The sequence below is a fragment of the Podarcis pityusensis genome, assembly GCF_964106645.2.
Source record: "Podarcis pityusensis genome assembly, chromosome: Z".
In the NCBI taxonomy this organism is placed as follows: Eukaryota; Metazoa; Chordata; class Lepidosauria; order Squamata; family Lacertidae; genus Podarcis; species Podarcis pityusensis.
In genome coordinates this window covers 17,651,553-17,673,212 of record NC_138044.1, presented here as the reverse complement: position 1 = coordinate 17,673,212, position 21,660 = coordinate 17,651,553, and the positions used below count along the sequence as shown (strand labels likewise).

The 21,660-nt window shown below is 43.2% G+C and overlaps 1 protein-coding gene across 3 annotated transcripts; it reads right to left on the bottom strand.

Moving 5' to 3' along the window:
* Positions 1–2,817: 2,817 nt before the first annotated feature.
* WDR5 (WD repeat domain 5) lies at positions 2,818–20,073 on the bottom strand. 3 transcript variants are annotated; one of them, XM_080989938.1, is made up of 15 exons: positions 19,839–20,073; positions 17,881–18,058; positions 13,539–13,696; positions 12,724–12,832; positions 11,847–11,920; positions 11,253–11,342; positions 10,088–10,177; positions 8,879–8,962; positions 8,263–8,318; positions 7,076–7,122; positions 6,900–6,975; positions 5,932–5,965; positions 5,140–5,214; positions 4,831–4,918; positions 2,818–3,907 (listed from the first exon to the last, which is right to left on the bottom strand). In XM_080989938.1, exons 3-15 carry the CDS (start codon positions 13,617–13,619, stop codon positions 3,807–3,809), a joined length of 1,005 nt encoding a protein of 334 aa, XP_080846064.1. In that variant the 5' UTR covers positions 13,620–13,696; positions 17,881–18,058; positions 19,839–20,073; the 3' UTR covers positions 2,818–3,806. The 3 variants fall into 3 exon arrangements, with proteins under 3 accessions (XP_080846064.1, XP_080846063.1, XP_080846065.1); XM_080989937.1 differs by having other exon boundaries at positions 17,885–18,058; positions 19,839–20,072; XM_080989939.1 differs by lacking the exon at positions 17,881–18,058.
* Between the last annotated feature and the right edge of the window lie 1,587 nt (positions 20,074–21,660).

Below are 21,660 nucleotides of genomic sequence, written 5' to 3'. Positions count from 1 at the left end.
ATTTTAGGACGATATGGTCAGGAAGCCGCTGAATTTTTAAGTCGTGCAGATTTGTTTTCTTAATGAAGCGTTCCGTAGCTGTTAAATGAAATACTCAGTGTATGTGTATTGATTGATTGATTGATTGATTGATGTAAATGAGAAAGGCAGGTAATTAAAGCATTATTGAGGGGAGAGAGAGATAATCTAAACTGGCTCCCCGTAAACTTTAAAATATATGTATCCCATACTTCCGTGCTGCATAAAAGGAGAGAATGCTAAGGATGAAAGAGGCGTTTAAGATATTGCCAATTACTTTGTGGCATCTAACCATTTTTTTTACTGATGAGGTTGGCCAGTTTTGCAGAAGGGGAAAAAAACAGTGTAACTCCAAGAATGAAAACTCAAAACATTAGCAGCAGCGAAGCTCCGTAAAAATAAAATGTTCCATTATTGTTTTTGCATCCACAGAAGTAGTGGGACAACTTAATATTGATTTTATGTAAGCTTGGGTGGGTAAACAAGCGCATAGACTGGAAAAAGATTCAGTCTAACCTACCTCACAGGATTCTTATGAGGAGGACTATGCCCACCACCTTGAGTTCATTGAAGGAAATGTGGAATATTAATACAATAAATAGAATCATAGCATTGTAGATTTGGAAAGGATCCCCACCTAAAGGGCCATCTAGTCCAACCTGTTGCAATTCAGGAATCACAGCAAGGAAGAACCCCTGATGGGTGGCCATCTAACCTCTGCTCAGAAACCTCCAAGGAAGGGAGAGCACCACCTTCTGAGGTAGCCTGTTCCAATATTGAACTGCTCTTACCACCATGAAGGTCTTCCTAATGTTTAGCTGGACTCCTATTCATTGTCATTTGAATCTCAATTAGTTTCAAGTCCTGCCCTCTGGAGCAGCAAAAAACAAGCTTGACTAATGCTTCACATATAGCAGCTTTTCAGATACTTGAAGTTAAATGTTGATGTTTAAATAGATGTGGCTGTGGTCAGGGGGTGAATCTGAATTGGGCACAAGTACTGGTCAACCTTATGTAAAATGAATCCACGTATGTACTCGTGGCCATCCCTTTCATTCCTCACCAATACCACTAAGTGTGATGTTTTATTATTATTAATATATTATTTATTAAATTTATATAGTGCCTTTCATGAGAGGATCACAGGGCAATTTACAATAGAAAAACAGAAAAAGCATAACATAGGAACAACACCCCTTCTCCCCAGCATATATAGTTTAAAAGGCCATATATTGCTTAATTAACCAAAGGTCTGAAAGAAGAGGAACGTGCCTAATGTTATGTAAGGAAAGCACCAGGTGAACCTTCTTAGGGAGCATTCCACAACTAAGGAAACACCACAGGAAAGGCCTGTTCTCATGTCGCCACCCTCCAGACCTCTGATCAAGGAGGCACACGAAGGGCCTCAGATGGTGATTGCAGAGTCTGGGTTGGTTCATATGGGGAGCAGCAGTCCTTGAAGTATTGCTGCCTTGTCCTGGGCTTTATAGGTGAAAACCAGCACTTTGAATTGAGCCCAGAAACTAATTGGCAGCCAGTGCAGTCAGGCCAGGATTGGCATTATATGCTCAAATTGTATTGCCCTGGTGAACGACATGGTCACTGAATTCTTCACCAGTGGAAGTTTCTGAACAGTCTTCAGAGGCAGCCCAAGTAGCAGAGGTTACCAGAGCATAGGCAGAAGTTAGGCTATCTGTCCCGCTTTGACTGGTAGCACAGCTGGGCCACCAGTCAAAGCTGATGGAAGGCACTCTGTGCCACCTGAGCCTCAAATGACAGCAATGGATCCTGGAGTACCCCCAAGCTGTATACTGGCTCCTTCAGAGGGAATGTAATCCCATCAAGATCAGGCAGCCTCCCAACCATCTGGTCTAGGGAACTGCCCACTAAGATTGCCTCCGTTGTATTGGGATTGAGCTCGTTTGCTGGCTCTCATCCAGTCCATTACCAAGGCAAGCTGCCTCACCTGCAGATGTAAAGTAGAGCTCCAGGTGTATACATATATACAGACACATACATCCTGTACACCAGTCAGACCTAGGGAACTTAACAAACTGTACTAACAGAAGCTGGTCTCTTCCATGGCCATCTCCTCTGAGTGGAAATGGGTGTCAGTACATCATCCTAAGAAGTTCAAGTGTCCCTAAAAAAATCCCTAAAATCACAGCTGCCAAGATAACTGGCCACCAACTTGAACAGCTTTAAAAGATTGGGCTGGAGTGGACCAATTCATGGAGAAGGCTTCAATGGCTACTAGCTATGCTTTACCTTCATGGTCAAAGGCAGCACTGCTTTTGAATACATTGCTGGGAACCACAGGAGGGGAGGGGGCTCTTGTTTTTGGATCCTGCTTATGGGCTTCCCTTTGGGGCATCTGGCTGACAACTGTGAGAACAGGATGCTGGACTAGATGGGCGGCAACTGACCTGGTCCTGCAGGCTTCTCTTATGTAGGAAAGACTATTTTCAGTGTCTCTTCAGCAATAGCTAAGTGAGTTTCCTTCAATGCATTCACTACCCTGAGCTTTTGATATTTTCAGGACCCACCCTACTCCTATGGCTGAATTTAACACTGATTTTTAAATTGTAACCTGCCTTGGGAAGAGATGGGGAAGAGCATGTAATAAATCTGAATGTATAATAATTTCGTCTTCAGTTCCTTCCACTGCACGCTGGTTTTTGTCTTTGGAAGCAGGTCATGAGGCAATCAGCTGTGACCCCAAGGAATTGTGGTCCATACAAGGAATTGGCAGGGGCCACATCGAGACACCGTACACCAGTCCACTTGAATGACGACCAATTCACAAAAAATCCCACCTTTTTATTGTGCATATGGTAACCAGGTTTGATGTGTAAAATATTGATAAGCGCAGAGGAGGGAAGAAAGGGTAGAAAAGGAATATACCAATGTGGAAGGGGGGGATAGAATAAAGCCATACCATTAGCAAATACAAGCTCATACAATGAGGTTTCCAAGATTAAAAAAGTGTTTTTCTTTTGTTTTTTACACTGAAATAACTGTACAGAGTTTGTGAAATTTGCCAGAATATTTTTTTTTAAGTAAAAACAAACAAAAAGCCACAAGCAAGGACTTTGGAGGACAGAGGTTGAACAGATAATTTGGGGTGGGGGTGGGGTGAAAAGCGTGAATAGACTTTTACTGTCAAGTAGCATCTATCAGAGAGCATGATGAACAGGGTGCATTACACAGAAGGACAAAGAAAGGGTGATTTAATCACAGGTTCTGGAAACTTGGGTGGGTGGGAAATGAGAAGAGGCGCAAGGCAAAAGAACACTTGTTTGGTCACGTTAAAAAAATTGCCTTTAGTAATGAGCCACCATGGCTCTTCTATTTAAAGTTTTAGGTACTAGGGCCTACCTGCCTGGATCTTTTTTTCTTTTTCTTTAAGAATGTTAACATATCCAGATTCTTTCTAAGTTTATGACTTGGCGGTGGTTGCTGTTAGGAGACAGTGTTCCCTCCAAGGAATGAGGATGCCATCTAATTCTCCAAGGAGAGAATAGTTAATGGCTTCCCAATAGGAAAAGCCGCCAATTCATCAAAGAAAACAGAACCTTTTTATTATTTCCCCCCCACAAAAAACCTATATTTGCCCAGTTTGGAGACAAGCCAAAGAGAGAAGTTCTTTGGGCAAAGACTAGGAGAAATCATCTTCTCAAAGGTTGCTTTGTTTCCTGGCAAATGGGTCTTCAAAAAACACAAACACAAAATACCCCCATGTTTTCCAGACACCCCCCAGCAGTCTCTGAAGTGATGCTGAAAGCATTTTAACAGTCACTCTTCCAAAGTTTAATTGTTTTGTCGTTTTCTAGAGCTGCTGAGGCAATGATGTTCTCCGTTGGATGGCAAGCTGTAGAGATCACAACATCTGTTGGGAGAGACAGAAAGCAACAAAAGGCATGGTCATCCAGTGATTTAGTAAAAAAACAAAACAAAACAAAACATCAATCTGCTTGGGTTAGTGGACGATTGTTGAAGGTAACCTGCAAAATAAACCCACAAAAGTTTGCTGCTAGCTCAGTACTGTCTGCACTTACTGGCAGTGGCTTTCCAAGGTTTCATGTAGGAATCTCTCCCATCCCCACACCAGGAGACTGGGGATTGAACCTGGGACTGCATACAAAGCAGATGTTCTAACCACTAAGCTATAATGGACCTGCCCTAATTGCTTGCCAAACCTATCTTTTAATAGTTAAGGAATTTCATTCAGTAGGATGAATTTACACTGCCCTGTTCCACTTAGAAAGGTTTTTGTGCATTTTATAATTGTAATAATTTTTTTAATTGTATACAGTCGTACCTCTACTTACGTATCCCTCTGGATACAGAATCTTTGGGTAACGGCCACGGCAAACCCGGAAGTGTATACTTCTGGGTTTCACCATGCACAGAAGCACTCTGCGCGTAATTTTCAGGGTGTGAACGGACCCCCAGAACGAATTAAGTTTGTATCCGGAGGGTCCACTGTATTCTACTACGAACTGCTTATGAAGGATAAGAAATCTTCTTGATTAATCAAATACAATTACTCCTTTAAAGTCAAGGACACACCCATGACAGAATTTCTGTACCAAAGCATTCAGAAGCAAGTTCACTAGTCCTCAGTGAACCATCTTCAACACACTTCTAGAGCAACACCTCTAAAGACATGAGACACTGGAGAGGGATGCTTGCTGGGGGGGAATCCTATTTAGTTAGGTCTTCCTTTCCTAGCTAAGTAAGCAGTCCAAAATAGTTGTGAGTTCACACCACTTGGGGGTAAACCACTTAAAATATTCTGGGACCTCCCACCTGTATGCCCTTGCAGCTTCTGTACAATCTCTTTCGTTTGGAGGTTCCAAATGTAAACCAGGTTGTCCTCTGAACCAGAAACGATCCACTAAATGAGGGAGAAAACAAATGTATTAAAATGGGAAGAAGGAGCAACCTCATCCCAGGCCAACTAAAATGATGCATGCAGGATTTTTTATTAATGAACTCTAGAGAACAGTTTACAAGGACTGAGCATCCCTGTTTACTTTCAAAGCAAAACCATGAGTTGATTTTGAGGATTTAGGCTCAAAACCCTTTCCACAGCAGCCCAGAAAAAGAAATTCTCACCTTTCCACCAGTAACAGAGAAGTTGGCAAAGATGCAGTACTTCTCGTTCTTGTGGCCTGTGTAGGTCTTTAGGCACTGGAATATAAAAAGCCCACAGAATACACCACAGAAGTCAGAGGCAGAAAAAGAAGCTCTCAAGCACATTTCCTTGACAGAGCTTTACAACAGAACATAATAAGAGCTTAGATGCTGGATCCAGCAACCTGTGCTCACCAGTGTTAGAAACTCAGATGTGTAAGCTATTCGCCAAATGGCCCCTTAAACGTAGGTTGCGGGTGCCATTATAATCATCTTTGGCCTTTTTTGTTTTTTTTTCTCAAGATAGAAAAGCAAAAAATGAATTGTGTATATTGTCAACGTTAATATATTTAACAATTCAGTTGGACATTTTACCAATTACAGTCATCTTTCCCTGCCCCCCCAGCATGTGAATCAATGCACAATTCACTCCAGTGACACAATTTTAAGATCACATTTTTACTTGTTTTACTTTCTTCAGTAATCTTTTACTGTGGATTGTTATTTTAATGTGCTGTAAATCACTTTGAGATTTTTTTCTTGAAAATATAAAGCGGTATAGTACTGAAAAATTACAATAATAACCTATGGCTGGAGTCTTAAAACGTTTACTACCGAGTAGCCCTACTGAACCCAGCGAGTTATTTCTGAGTTAGCACACACAGAAATTTGGACTGTAAGTAAAAGGTGGGGGGAACCAACCAGCCAACCGAAACATTTATTAAAAAGACTTCCCCTAGTAAGTTCTCTGTTAAGGAAAATATCAAGACTCACCTTTCCTTTGCTGTAGTCCCAAAGCTTAAGAGTGCTGGAGAAAAAGACAGGGAAATGAAGCACAATACTTTAAAATAGTATCTAGGCTTCTAGGGTGTTCAGATGTTTCATACATCCTCATGCCTATCTAAAGCAACTACAGTGGTACCTTGGGTTAAGAACTTAGTTCGTTCTGGAGATCCGTTCTTAACCTGAAACTGTTCTTAATCTGAGGTACCACTTTAGCTAATGGGGCCTCCCGCCGCTGCCGCGCGATTTCTGTTCTTATCCTGAAGCAAATTTCTTAACCCAAGGTACTATTTCTGGGTTAGCAGTCTGTAACCTGAAGCGTCTGTAACCCGAGGTACCACTGTATCTACTAGTTTTAAGCCTCTTCATCAAATGTCTATCATATTTTATGTCTTTACCCACAGAAGAGACTTTCTTCTCATCTAAACTTTAGAGTGACTTCTCTCTCCCATTGCCATTCATTGTATCGCAGTGGCCATTTTTCTGTGAGCTCATTGCACCTCCCCCACTCAGATCTCTGTTCAACTCCCTCCTCACTAGAGTTTAATTTGTTTCTGAACTCTCACAGTTCACCCTTTCAGCAACTTGCCCTCACAATCACTCTGTTCCCACCGCTACTTCTCATCTTCTAGAATGCATCCCTGGAACTGAAAAGAGTGGTCTTTTATCTTAGGTTTCAAATTGGCCAGAAAAATGAGAGCGCAATATATATGCAGAAACATATTCAAAGCTGTCAACAAGAATGAAGTCTGGATGGTTATGACTGCACATACTTCTTTCTCCAAGCTGTTGTGCTAGTTTAGCTAATGTTTAAATATGTATGTTTGTGATCTAGTAAATCGGGAGGTGTAATGTCCCTGTATTTCGAAGTTTTGTTTCTTTGATAAAGCTGAGCAACCCTGCCACAATAATTAGTTATTTGCTCTGAAAAAAACAGCACAACACCCCTTGACTCTTACTTGTCCAACGTTGCCGCTAGAATATATTTGCCATTGGGAGAGAACTTCACAAAAGACACAGGGGGATTGTCATCATCTGCAGCGAAGGGAAAGAGAAACCATCATTTTCATATGAAAGGCTATTATTGCGGGATAAGTTAGCAGAGGCCTTTGGAGCACGCACACAAAAAACTTACCAATCAGTGTTTTCAAACACTGTCCTGATGCTGTATCCCAGATTCGGCTGCAAGGTGAAGATAAAAGTCACCATTAGTAAGGCAACAAAAAACTATGATTGGGGGAGAGAGCCGAGGGGGACAACACACACGTTTGGCAAAAGCAGAGGATCAGACAGTTGGTATATCCTCTGCTCTTAACTGCTGAAGTATTTGCAGGTGACCTGCTCCCAGCTTTGCTGAGCTATTCCCACCTGGCCTGAGAGAGCTCCAAACAAGTCCTGCAAGCGCTGTTGCTGCTGAAGGGGCCAGAGATCATCTTAAATGTGAGTCCTGCAGGACCTACTGTTCAGGATGCCTAGAGCAGGCACCCCCAACCTACGGCCCTCCAGATGTTTTGGCCTACAACTCTCATGATCCCTAGCTAACAGGACTAGTGGTCAGGGATGGTGGGAATTGTAGTCCAAAACATCTGGAGGGCCGAAGGTTTGGGATGCCTGGCTTAGAGACTCATGGGGTGGGACATGAAGGTGTCTCTGTTGAGGGTGTCAAGGTTTAATCAAGGTGTGTGTGTGTGTGTGTGTGTGTGTGAGAATAAGCTTTGCTGTTAATGCTTTTCTATCTTTATTGTTATACCTTTTATTTGGGTTTTCTGTAAAAAAATAAATCCTTCTATACTTATTGAAAAGTTTTCATGTATTGTTTATGACTGGATATGGTTGATTTTTTTTTGGTAATTACGTAAGCTGACCTGAGCATGGTATAACAATGTAAACATGACATATAAATAAACGATGATTATAGATGCTGCAGGGACCTTTTGCATGAAAGCTGTGTGTTCCCCTATGCACTGTGTGACAGCTCCTTTTTCTTTTTTTTTATAGGTCAGAACCTGCATAATCATCAGATTAAATAATTAAAGCAAGTGACGCAGATCTCCCACAAACACAACACATGTGAACACACACCTATTCTTCCAATGTTGAGGCTTAAAATTATCAATATTTAAGATACAGCCAGTCTGAGCCAGTTTAGCGGCAGGAGAACAAAAGAGCTGCCTCTTGGGGGGTTGGAGGGAGGGACTGGAAATCAAGTCAAAATTGTGGACAGATGGACCCATTCTCTACCCATCATTCCTGGGGTGGCTGAATGCCCCCACCTCACAAACTCAGGATCTAAACCCAGCCTTCTCTCCTTCTCCCACTTACCAGAGGCCATCATAGCTGCTGGACACTATCAGGGAGCCATCACGGTTAAAATGCACCTGGAGGCAAGAATTTATTATTAATTGAATTTATACTGCCACACATAAATAAACATTATTTTGGTGGCTTAGCAAGAGGCAATATTGCATCTGTGGTACAAGGCACCTTTTTCAGAAAGAAAATTCCCTAAGGTTGGTGCCAGAATGCCCCCCATACCAAGACCCAATTTAAATACACTGCTGCTCTTTAAGAGACTCTGCCAGTTTGCTGAACGTTTACTGCAGAATTTAAGGTGCAAGACATCCACCTGGAGCCAAAGACTGCTATGGCATGGAGTGTTGTATTCCTATGGCTGGAAGTAAGCATCAGATGTAGGATTTCACATCTAGCAGGGCAAGCTTTCCTCCCCAGCTGACACTGCTGAACCATTAGCCAAACAAGGCGGTGGCGGCAGCAGCAATATTTTACTCCACTTGCTCAGCCTGGAAGACCAGGAGTTCACTCAAGAAGCTTGAAATGTTACTGACAGATGGCAGGCAACTTTGTCATGGGATGGGGCGGGGGTGGGGGAGCATAAGGGACAGCCCAGCTCATCTCAACTCATCCCAAGAGGACCTACCGCTGAAACCGGGTCAGAATGGGCTGGCAGGGTTTTTAGGCACTTCCCGGTTTTGACGTCCCATATCCTCACACTCTCATCAAACTGGAGACAAAACAAAGGAATAAACTCAGAAGATTTCAGTGTTGTCTCTTAAAATTTCAACTACTTGTAATGGAACTCCATTGACAAAATCAGGGACAAGATTTCTCTGTGGTTAATATCTTCACAAGAAACCTAGAATCAGGTTCCATCATCTCTCCTCTTTCCAAAGCAAGAAGTCACTGTTCAAGCACCTCTGTGTGAAATCAGGGCAAGGTTTATTGCACAGTTGAGATTTTACAAACAACACTACCTCTATTGCAAAAAGTTTTATTGCCAATATTTGTTCCTTTTCCTTGCTGTCCTGTTACACAGCCATTGCACAGAACATCCGAGTTTGAACTACAGCAGAGACAGATAGTGAAGGTTCACCCTGGGACTTAAATTAACAACCAGGGGGGGCTTTCCAACTGTCCTGGAGCATCACAAGCTTATATAGCAGCTGCTCTATAGAGTGCACTGCAGGGACACCCAACTCACAAAAAGCAGAGATAGACAGGGCTTACTCCTGCCTTTCAGCAGGAGGCCCAGATCCAAATGGCTTGTCATCTTTATGCATTTTGGAAATTAGTGGAAATTACAGTATATGCTTTAACAGATAGCTAACACGTGAAGAGATGTAATTTCTGTAATAGAGTGTGAGAGGAAATTGTTGGGATCACCCACTTCCTCAGACTGTTTTAAGAATGTGCCAATAATGCTTGTGCAGGAAAAACTCAGCTTTCAGCTAGCCTGGTAAGGAGCAGGCACCCTGTTCTCCTTGCACCTGTTCTGCACCTGTGTAAACCTAAGGTAAGGAAATGCCTCTGCATAAGCCTGTGTGATTTATAGGCCTGTGGACTCTACCTTTGTGACTCAAATATCACAATGGTGTGTTCACTGATGAAATCAACAACAGAGCAGATGCTTGGCCAATATCTCTCTTCTCCACCCCACATTAGTTGAATATCTGCCATGGCAAGAGGAAACTGTGTCCTACCAGCACCATGATGCCCTGAAACAAAACAGTTAATGCCTGCTGCAACACAGCTAGAGATCTGAGTCAGAGCTCGGCCCACCATTTTCTGTCTTATGAAAGAGATAGCAAGAGCGACCCATTGCCTCTTTTCAGCAAAAGCAAATGCTCACCGATCCTGAGACAATGAGGTTGGACTGTGGGTTGAAATTGCAGCAGAAGACATAGTTGCTGTGCCCCTTCAGGGTTTTCAAGCATTTCCCCTAAAAAGATAATAAAAACAGTAAATGGGCCAGAGCTCCATATTCTTAGGACTGGCTGCATGTTGAGGAATGTAGTACCATATGGTGCAGACACTAGAGATAACACACACCGGACTGGGACTCAAGTTTAAAACGCTCAGCTATTGGGTGGGAGAGAACCAGTGTCAGCTCACCTGGAGACAAAGCTACATCTGCAGGATGTCCTGGTTCCCTGCTCCCCATCCCCCAATGTTAAGTGACCACAGCACCATTAGTGGAATGAACCACTAAGAGGTTTAACAGGCCAACAATGAGCCAGCAACGGAGGAAGGGAATTCCTATATCTCCCCTTCAAAAAGTTAACCAAAAAGGGAACTGCATTTAAAAACTATTCAGCCTGCAAAACAACCGTTAAGACAAACTCGCTAATCTTGGCCTTAAAAAAATGCTTTGTTATCCATGCACATTTCAGTGAAAATATGTACACTACAGCTCTCAAAGTTAAGCCAACACAAACTTCTTTTTGTTGTCAGGAACATAAATACCCACGAGAAGGAAAATGTGTGTTAAATTTTCCATAGCAGTTTAAGATATTTAAAGGCTATATATCTGATGGCTGGGTCCACATTAAGGGGTGAAGGTATTTGTTTATAGTTTGGACTGTTAATAATAATAATCCACACACAAAAAGGATTATATTACTGCCTAAAATGGGTCTCTGACATTGTCTGAATTATCAGAACGGATCCCTTAAAGATTTATTTTAACCACACAGGTAGTTTTTATGTATTCGTTATGCACAGACTGCTGGCAACATTTTGTAAAATGAACAGGATATAAATTGAGGTAAATTTATTTTGAACTTTTAATCTAGCCTTTTAACAACCAAGAGCAGACTCAGTTCAATGGACAGGAAAACCTAGAAGTCCTGATAAAGCTGAGTTTGTGATTCAGTGCCATGAAAAGTCAGAAGTGAGTTTAGCTGGATCAGGAGCACCATTATAGATAGACAGTCATATTAGAATCCAGTTAAGGCTCTCCAAGATGGCTGGGTGGTAAGCAAAACAAGTAGGGGATGCAACTACAAGCTTCTTACCGAGCTCACGTCCCAGATTTTGAGAGTTTTGTCATCTGAAGCAGATACAAGAAGGTTTGAATCAGATGACCAAGCGACATCAGAGATTCCCTGCAACAGATAATGTTTAGTTTTTTACAAAAAGTCATTCGCCTGTTTTTAACTGAGAAACTGTGTACAATTTACAAAGAATGAGGTGGTTACAAATAGGGTAATATTTCTAAATGCTCCCTCTAGCAAAAAAAAAAAAAAAACCCTCCCTCCAAGCAGCAGAGCATAACAGAAACCAAAAAAAGGGTTAGCCAAATAACTCCTTCTCTCTCATGTACTATTTTGCAATGAACTTTTCTCATGTTCTAGCAGGCAAAAAAACCAAACAACCCAAGCAACAGAAATGGTTAACGATCTACTCCTGAACCAAAAAGCAACTGTTGTAACCTATTCCCCATGCCCCCATAGGCTAAATCCCTCCAGGCAAGACGATGGTTAAAAATCCCCAGCCACCGATTCCTTATTTGCATAGGCAGAAGCCACTGTTACACCTTGAGGCACTTGTCCAGTTAACTCTGCGACAAACACTTCAACCAGTCCCCTTATTAATTGGGAAGTACTCACCAGCTTGTGGCCAGATATGGTTTTCTCAAATTTGCCATCATAGGCACCCCAGATTTTTATAAGCTTATCAGCCGCTAAAAGAAAAAAGAGAATCCACCAACAAAAATTATTTTAGGCACCTTGACCCTGCAACACAGGGGTGGGGAGGCATGCAGGTATTTTTGAACTCTGATTATACTCTTTTTTGCCCTCTTTTTAGAGAAGATGGGGGTTATAAAGATGCATTTGTTTAAGTGAATACATAAATACAGCCCACCAACATATGATATAAGCAGAAGAATTTTCACGCCTCTCACATCTGAGTAGGAAACTGTGCAAATGTACTTGACTTGCACAAGGCATATAATTCAGTTTCAAATGCAGACTGTAAATAGGATATTTCTAAATGCTCCCTCTAGCAAAAAACCCAAAAAACCCTCCCTCCCTTAGTTTTCATAGTGTACAGGAAGTCCCAAGTGTGAAATTAGCGATGGTAAGAACCATCTAAAAAGGGACATTCACTCTGGAAGAGCATCTGCTCTGCATGCAGAAGGTTCCAGGTTCAATACTTGGCAAACTGAGGTAGAGTTGGAAAATAACCCCCCACTTGAAATCCTGGAGATCTGCTGCCAGTCAGTATCGATGGTATCCTGACCTGAATGGACCAATGGTCTGACCATGTATAAGGCAGCTTCCCACCTTCTCGGACAGGAGAGAATGCCTAATCTTTGCCCCAAGAATGAATAATCTAAAAAAACAAAGAGGGTTTGGCTCTTGCTTGATGCATGTGCTAACACAATGAACACTAGATTTCTTGAACTGGGAAACAGCCCTAGAAATAAATGTGAATAGGAGTCAGGAAAGGATCCCTCTTGACCATGTCAGAATGGATACTTACAAGAACTGGCCAGCCACTCCCCATTGGGACTGAATTTCACTGATGAGACAGCTTTTGTGTGTCCTGCCAGCGTGAACTTCAGGGCATAGTTTGGTTTTACAGGGGCAGGCTGAGAAAAGAAAACCACAAAGAGATGCTTCAAGAACAGCCCTACAAAACTTGCATGACTCTCTGAGCCTGACTTAGCATGCTGTGGTCTGTCAGTTGGCCTGCCACAGCACCTGTTATTGCTGTCCCAGGCAGGCAGGATCCAAACCCAACAGGTATTCAGGAAACAGTCAGAAATACTCAAAGATAAGGGAGCCCAAGATGGATGGGGGTCGGACCTAATCAAAATGATCAAGTTTAGTTTGACCTCTAACAACCCTTCTGTGTTGTGTTAGATCAGGCTACCTCAAACTCGGCCCTCCAGATGTTTTGAGACTACAATTCCCATCATCCCTGACCACTGGTCCTGCTAGCTAGGGATCATGGGAGTTGTAGGCCAAAAACATCTGGAGGGCCGAGTTTGAGGAAGCCTGTGTTAGATGCTTGGAAAGAGCTGGATCAGAACTTTCCCTTACAATCCCTTTCGATACTTTCCAAAGGGAGGCAACCTATAAGCAGGCAACAGTAAACAGCATGGCAGTTAGATCCTTATGAATGAATCTAGATCTGCCTCTAGTGACAGAAGAGTCGGAGCTGGGTTTGGGCTCTTAACTGAACAGTATCCAACAAACATGCCCCATAAAATCAGGTCCACACACAAGAGTTTACCATCCTCAGACTATTTGAACTTGCAGACAGAATTACAGCCCAGAAGCCCTGACACACACCTTGCTCTGATTGGTTGAAGAGGAGGGTGTTGATTGTGTTTTGGTTGATTCTGAATCTGGCTTCTTCTCTTCCGTTGCCATGGCTATGAAAACTAGCAAGCCAGGATCTGGGCACTTCAGGGGATGGAAGTGCAAGCCAATTCAAAGGAGGGTGTCTCCTACAAGGAAACAGGGAGAAAATAATGGTTTTCCAAACTTAAGGCAGCCAAGACACACATCACAGACACAAACCCCAAATTAAAACTAGAAGCCCATTGCACCAATACACCTACAACCCACATGAGTCCTGCTGGATCAGACCACAGTCTACCTCATCCTGCAACAGCCTTCCCATTTGCTCACCAGCACTTGATATTCCAAGGTGGAGCATCTCTGAACATAGAGGTTCAATCATGCCCAATGACAAATTTTAAAGCTTCTTAAAGCCATTATCACACTTTGTAGCGACCATCTCTTGGACTGTGATGGCAGTCTCCTAAAGCTGATATTATAAATTCTTTAGTGTTTGTGTAAGCGCTGACTGGAGAGGCAGGAGAAAAATTAGGGGTTGGTTTTTAAGCTAGTTACCAGCCATACCCAGGGCTTTGTCCTTCAACACTTGCTCTCCTGTTCTGCACTTGCTTTTCCCAAAAATAACTTCCAGAGGGGTAGCTGCAGTAGACAGTGGCAGCAAAGACAAAAAAGAAACCATTCTCTCTATTCAGACCCAACCACAGCATATGCAGCTATCTACTACCAGGACCCTTCTGCATGCTACACCGAGTCCCTGCACAAGGGAGTCACTGGCACAAATCCTACATCAGAAAAAGGCAGTATTAAAAAAACAGTAGTACATTTCAATCTGAAAAGACACTATGCCACTGATCTTAAGGTGACCAGACCTAAGCAAAACAATTTCAAAGGCAGGGTCCAGAGAGAAACAACTGAGGTCAAATCTATTCTATACATTTAAAACCCATAGCTTCCCCCAAAGAATCCTGGGAACTGTAGTATGTCAAGGGTGCTGGGAATTGCAGCTCTGTGAAGGGGTAAATGACAGTTCCCATGATTTCTCTGGGGAAAGCTACATGCTTTAACAGTGCTTTAAAAGTGCGGACGTGATTCATCAAGAAGTTTACGTCTATTCATTTGGATCTGAACAGAGGCAATGGTTTCCTTTCCCACTACAACTGTTAATTAATTCAGCACTGCCCAGTTGCTATGGCAGAGTCACTCAGCTTATTTTGCATATATTATAACTCTTAACTGAATTAAGACACTTCATTGTTTTTCCCCATTAAACATATTTTCCATTCGAAATTTTTAAAACAGAAAGCTGGTAAAGCTTGCCTCCCATTCCACATCTGTGCAAATCTGCAAAAAGTAATACAAACTGTCATGTGTAAGTTGTTGTTAAACTAGGAAGTCAGACCCTCAAATATGCAAGGTCTGGGTGATTTAAGAAATCAAGTCTTCTGGGTTTGCAATACCAACAAATGCTAATAGTAAGATTCAGAAATGAAATGAAATTAAGAGTTTGGGAGTTTAAAGGTCAGCCCGCAAACAACCTAAGGAGAAAAGAGGGTTTGCTGCTATTGCAGCAAAACCCCATCTTCTATGTCTGAGTCTCCAAAGAAGTCTGATAAAATGCTGCACTCATATTCTAGGAAATTTGAGCTGTTACTGCGGAGGGAACCATCTCACTGCAGCATTGCTCCAGGTGTGCTTTCACCAGATATAGCAGGACTCTTGCCTCAAGGTGTAGTACAGGCAATGTATTATATTACACACACAGAGACCGTCATGTCACATTAAGCCACAGTTTTAAAACAACTTATGGTTTATCCAGAATGAGAAGGGTGCCAGCACTCACTTCTCAAAAGAAATTCAACCTTGTTCCTATGTATCAAAGACAAAACAATCTAGAATTGGCCTTGCTATGCTGCCCAGATCTGGACTCTTGCTTTTGCTTCCTCCAAACAAACCACAAGTGGTAAGCCAAGAACAAACCTTGGTTAATGCCGTGGCTTGTTTGAAGGAAACACGCCACAAGTTGAGGTTCAGAAGACACAGGAAAACAGAAAGCTGTCCTAAACAAAGTCAAATGAACCCTTCTGTTCATCTAGCACACTACTGTCTGCACTAACTGGCAGCAGCTCTCTAAGGTTTCAAACAGGGAGTCTCTCCCGCAGAAAGTGGGCAGGAAGAGGAGCCACTAGGAAAGGAGGGATGATAGACTAGGTGGACCTGGCAACAGGGATCTCCTTAAGTTCTTACTGCTACTGTGGGTGCAGGTAATGATGGATGATATGGAGGAGGAAGAGCATTAGCACTACTGCTGGCACTGCTTTAAAACCAACATTAAATAATTCAATGGATAGGTGATAGTAACATTACTAGGAGCATTATCACTACCACAAACAATAATCACAACAATTAGTAGCATAATTATTACGAAGAGCATTACTGCTACACTAATACAGGCACACACACACACACCCCACCTTACACATGACCAACTTGACCACGTATATGCACAGAGCCAGGAAATAAACAAATAGATGGTGGGACAGAACTGGAGAGTTTTTCTGGCTCGCAAAAAGACCCTCTTGGGAGCTCAAAAAGAACTTCAATGAGGGCGGAAGAAACCCCAGAGAGACAAGAAGTGCAGGGGGTACAGTAGTGCAGCCGCCGCCGCCGCTTTTTCACGTGTCCTCCAGCCTCCAGACAGCCCCAAAGCTTCAACTCTAGTTGAAGAGAGTATTGCATGGAGAGTGTGTGGGAGAGAGAACTGGAGAGCGGGGGGGGGGGGCAGACAGGCAATTAGAGGCTTTTTAGAGGGTACTCCCCCCCTTACGTGATTTTCGCTTATGCACACAGGGGCCCAGAATGTAATCCCCGCTTAAGTTGGGGGGGATGCCTGTAACACAAACAGCTATATTGCAGGTTCTGTCGGAGATTACTGCAATAAAGCAAACATCACAATAAAGCAAGTCACACAAATTTGTTGTTTTCTCAGTGCATATAAAAGTTATACTCACTCTTGGGAAATGATATATAATGAATTTTTTTAAATGTTTAAGATAACATTTGTTAAAAAACTAGAAGCTTTTCTGTTAGGTATTTTAGGACAAGAATTGCCAAAAGAAAAACGGAACCTATTTATGTATGCTACAACAGCGGCAAGAATCTTAATAGCTCAAAACTGGAAGACTGGAGAAGTACCATCAAAAGCACAATGGCAAAAAAAGTTGATGAGCTATGCAGAAATAGCAAAGTTAACGGACAAATTGCGTGAAAAGGACAATAGTGACTTTGAAAAAGAATGGGAACCTTTTACAATATATTTGCAGAAACAACAAGAAGAAATTATTATTATTATTATTATTATTATTATTATTATTAGAATTTATATACCGCCCTATACCTGGAGGTCTCAGGGCGGTTCACAAAAAAGATCAGAATATATAAAATCAAAATAAAACAACCCAATAATAACCCCCATCAATCACTATGTCATTGTTTACGTATTATTCTTATTATTCATCTGGTATTTTAGTTGGTTAGTCTTAGTCTCTCTCTCTCTCTCTCTCTCTCTCTCTCTCTCACACACACACACACACACCCTACATTCTGTTTCTGTTTATTACATTTCTATACCGTCCTTCACCTGGCAGATCTTAGGGCGGTTCACAGCATAAAAACACAAAATACACAATGAGAATGAGAATAAAACCAAGCAACCAACCAAACGCTCCCCTTTCCTCAGGTAGACTGCCTCTGCCCACGGAGGCTCCCTCCCTCCCTCATTCTGACATGACTCAACAGACCTTCAGTTTCTGAGCAGCACAATTCAATTGTCTTGTTGGCTGGATTTAAATAAACATTTACAACTTTATTTATAGAGAATAAGAACTTTAACAATGTGACAACATATTACAGTATACAAACAGCAGAATGTATCATTTGATGTAACAAACCAGAAATGGTAGTTGAGGAAAGTCAACAGGGAGGGGGGAAATTGGAAAATGTATGTTTGTTATTTGTTATGAGAAAAGAAACTTAATAAAAATTATTTTTTTAAAAAAAATATGTTCACTATACTGAGGTCCAGTGATTCTCAACCTTTTTTGAGTCCATGGCTCCCTTGCAGATTCCCTGTAGGAACCACTTACACTGGGGTTCCATTGCAAGACACACGTTCCGCCCGCCCCTGCCCCCAGTCCCACCCCCTTTATGCACCACTGCTGCTAATATTACCCAAGTACAGGCTCTGGAGTAAACTAAATGCCTTACAGATGCCTCCATCTCTGCCCCATTTTTATGAGCTGAAAAAACTGAGGTAAAGGAATAATGATCAAACCTACCAAGAGGGCTGGGGCAACCTCAGAGCTTCAAATTCACCACTCAGCTATGAAGCTCCCTGGCTGCAAACTTGGGGACCAGTCACTGCCTCTCAGCCAGACCTACGTGACAAGGTTGATGTGCAGACAGAATAGGGAGGTGGGCAGAAAGAACCACGTACACCACTTTGGAGCTCCCTGTAGAAAAGATGGAATATACGGTAATTGTGATAACACACACAATAGCCCTAAACACAACCGAGCAGGAAGTTTTCCTGCACATTCCCCTTTCAAATCAACAGGAACCCAAGCAACGCTACTGCTCTGCAAAGTGCAATAAAATGACGTATACCAGTACTAGTAGTTCCTTAGCAGTCTCATTATGAAAATTGGATTTTATTCAACAGTAGTTCTATCCAAGAGTAGGACCACTGGGATTAATGGACATAGAATCATAGAACTGTAGTTGGAAGGGACACCAAGAATCATCTAGTCCAATTCCCTGCAATGCAGAAATCACAGCTCACAAATCCCAGGCAGATAAGTCATCAGCAGTGTGATCCTATGTATATGTAGTCCAAAGTAAGCTTCATGTACCATCAAAAGAACAATGGCAAGAAAAGTTTATGAATTATGCAGAGTTAGCAAAGTTAACGGACAAACTGTATGAAAAGGACAACGGTGATTTTTAAAAAGAATGGGAACCTTTTACAATATATTTGCAAAAACAACTTGTTGGCATGATTTAAATAAACATTTACAATCTTATTTACAGAGAACAAGGAAGCTGAGGGAAGTCAATAGGGAGGGGGGAAATTGAAAAATGAATGTTTAGTTAGGATATTGGATATTTGTTATGAGAAAAAAAATCAATAAAAATTATTTAAAAAACAAAGTAAGCTTCATGGTGTGGAACAGACTACCTGGGAAGGTGGTGGACTCTCCTTTGTTGGAGGTTTTTAAACAGAAGTTGTATGGCCTTCCAACTCCGAATCCAATTTTATGATTCTATTATTTCCTCTCAGCCTAACCTACCTTACAGTACTGTTGTGAGAATAAAGGGAGGGGAGGACAACATAGACCTCAGCATGAAAGGACCCAGTAGGACTCCATGATTCTGTTTCCACATGGTCCAACTTTTCTTCCTAATTGTCCAATATTCAATTGGGTGAGGGGTTAGAATTCTCTAATTTCCCTCTTTCTTTTGGGGTCCCTCAAGGATTCATTACCAGTCCTCGGCTCTCCTCCCTCCACAACCTGTCCCTGCGGGACTTCATCAAACCCAACCCAGGGAACCCCCCCTCCACGCTGCTGAATCCCCTTCCTCGCAAGGAAAGGGCAGGGGAGCCACTGCGCACTCTGCATATGATTAACTTAGGCCCATTCACGGCAATGGGTCTGCTCTGAGCAGATCCTCGTGGGATGCAACCCACTATTACTATTGGGGGCTCTACTTAACAGCCCCCTCTTCAAGCATGCCGGCATCCATGACCTCATCGCCATACCTGTGCCACCACCGGGTGCGTTATTACTTCTGGAGGCGCTAAGCAGCAGCCTCACTGGGAGCATCGCCACGAGTGTGGTGGCACTCACTACCCAGCATTCTCGAGAGGGACATCCTCGCCATCGGTGGCACTACTTAGAAGAGGAGCCCGAGCATCGTGGCCACCGGGAAGCCTAACCGTGGTGGCCCATAAGGAGCAGCGGCAGGAAGGACGGCGGGAGAAGCGTGCAGGGGCGCCAGCGTGCATCTCCCCACCCCGAAGGAATCGCTACTGGGCTCCAGCAGGAGAAGCTCTCTCCCCCCCGCGCGTGCGCTTTTCCCGCGAGGAAGCGAGGGACAGGCGGAGGGTGCGGGCCCAGACTCTCCCCCCGCTTCCCTTCCCCGGCCCCCTCCTCTCCTCAGCGATCCGGTTGCTCTCTCCGCGAACGAGGCGGAGGTGCCGCCGCCGCTTTTCTCCTCACAAGTCGAACTCACCTTAAGGCGCGGTTAGAGGCGCCGCTTTCGCCGCCGCCGCCTTCACCTCAGCGCTCGGCGGGAGAAGCAGCAGCAGCAGCAGCAGCAGCAGAAGCCGCGGCAGCAGCTCTCTCTTGAGGAGGAGGGCCTCGCGCAGGCGCACTAAACGCACCCGGCTGGGAAAAAGCGACGCACCACTCACGGCACCCGCGCTGGCTGCAGCTCAAGGGAAAGAGACGGTAGCAGCGGCGGCGGCGGCGGTGGCCCAAGCGCATGCGCTCTACGCACCTACCACGGGCCGGCTTCGCCGCGATGACGTTATCAGACTACAATTCCCATCGACCCGCCCCTTACGCGCAGCGACCAAGGCGTGAAGGGAGTTGCAGTCCAGGGAGGGAGGCCCCACCCTTAAAGGTATAGTGTCCGCAAAGGGACAATGATCTTCTTTTTTTCCAAAAACGGACGAAGCCCACCTTAAAAAGGGGCGGGGATTAGAAGGGCGAGGAGAGCAGGCTGACCTGAGCGCGCCTGCTACGGAGCGCCGAGAGGAACCAAAAAAGGCAGGCGGCGTGGATGGGAACGCGGACGCCAAACGCCTTAAAGGGGAGCGACGTCTTTGTTCGCCGCCTGAATGTGCGAATGGGTTGGAAGCAGGCAAAAAAAAAAAAAAAAAGACACGTGTCGGTCCTTCTCAGGGCAGGGGCTGAATTAGAAGCGGCGAGGCTTGTATAACTGAGCGAGGCAGAAGAAGCTTTCCTTAACTTTATACATTGCATAAAGTATTAATTATTTTGCATCAGTGTTATAGTTAAAATTTCACACCCATACCTAACGATTTGTATTCTATGAATGAGTGAGTAAATGAATGAATGAATAAATAAATAAATAAATAAATAAATGCATTCCTGCACCTCAAGATAATAGTTCATGTATGCGATGTAGTAGTAGACTGTAGCCCACATAATATTTAGCTTCAATGAAATACCCTGTGTAAGCGCCTGGAACCCCTCACACTGCTCAGAGATCGGGGTGGTGTGCGTGCCACAATATTATCCTGCTTTGCAGACAATTATTGTCTTCCAGAATGACTCACATCAATTAAAGACACAGGGAGAGAAGCTTTTTTACACATGTATAGAACCTGAGCCTACGATGGAGGGGCTCATAGCATTAGCATCCAAAGAGGGTCTTGCTTCTCCCATAGCCACAAACTGGTATACCCAGACATAGATCAGGCTGTGTCTCCCACATGGCTTATTTGGTTCTAGCTTCTGGCTCACACACCTCAGCCCAGGCTTTTGCCTTTCTGCCTCTGGCACAGAGCCACTTCCTTTGTTACCTTAATGACCCATACTTTGAGGGCCATTACATACCAAGAAACTTGACAGCAATTCAATCCTTGTTGGATCCAGGAATTAAGGGACTCAGGCATACAACCTACCCTCCCACAAACTCACATTATGGTCGTTTGAGCTGTCCAGGGTTGCTTTTGCTATCTGTCAGAACATCAGATTTACGCAACCAAAGGAAATTTTAAGCCCTATCTTTTCTAAATTGTATGGCAACCTTATTTTGTTATATGCATCAAGAAGATCATGTTTATAATCCCCTTCAATCTCGTGGTAATATGTGGAAAGTTTTTTGGTTTTTTTTGAGTGAAGAATTTGATTTGATTTTCAAGCAACATACTGTAGCGATGTGTTGTGAATAACGTTTTATATATATCTGCAGAGACAAACAACAGACTGTAGATATTTCATCACATCCCTCCTGGCTGCTGTAGGAAAAGGGACGCTGGACTATATGGTCTACTCTGGTTAGGTAGTTCTGAAGTAACATAACA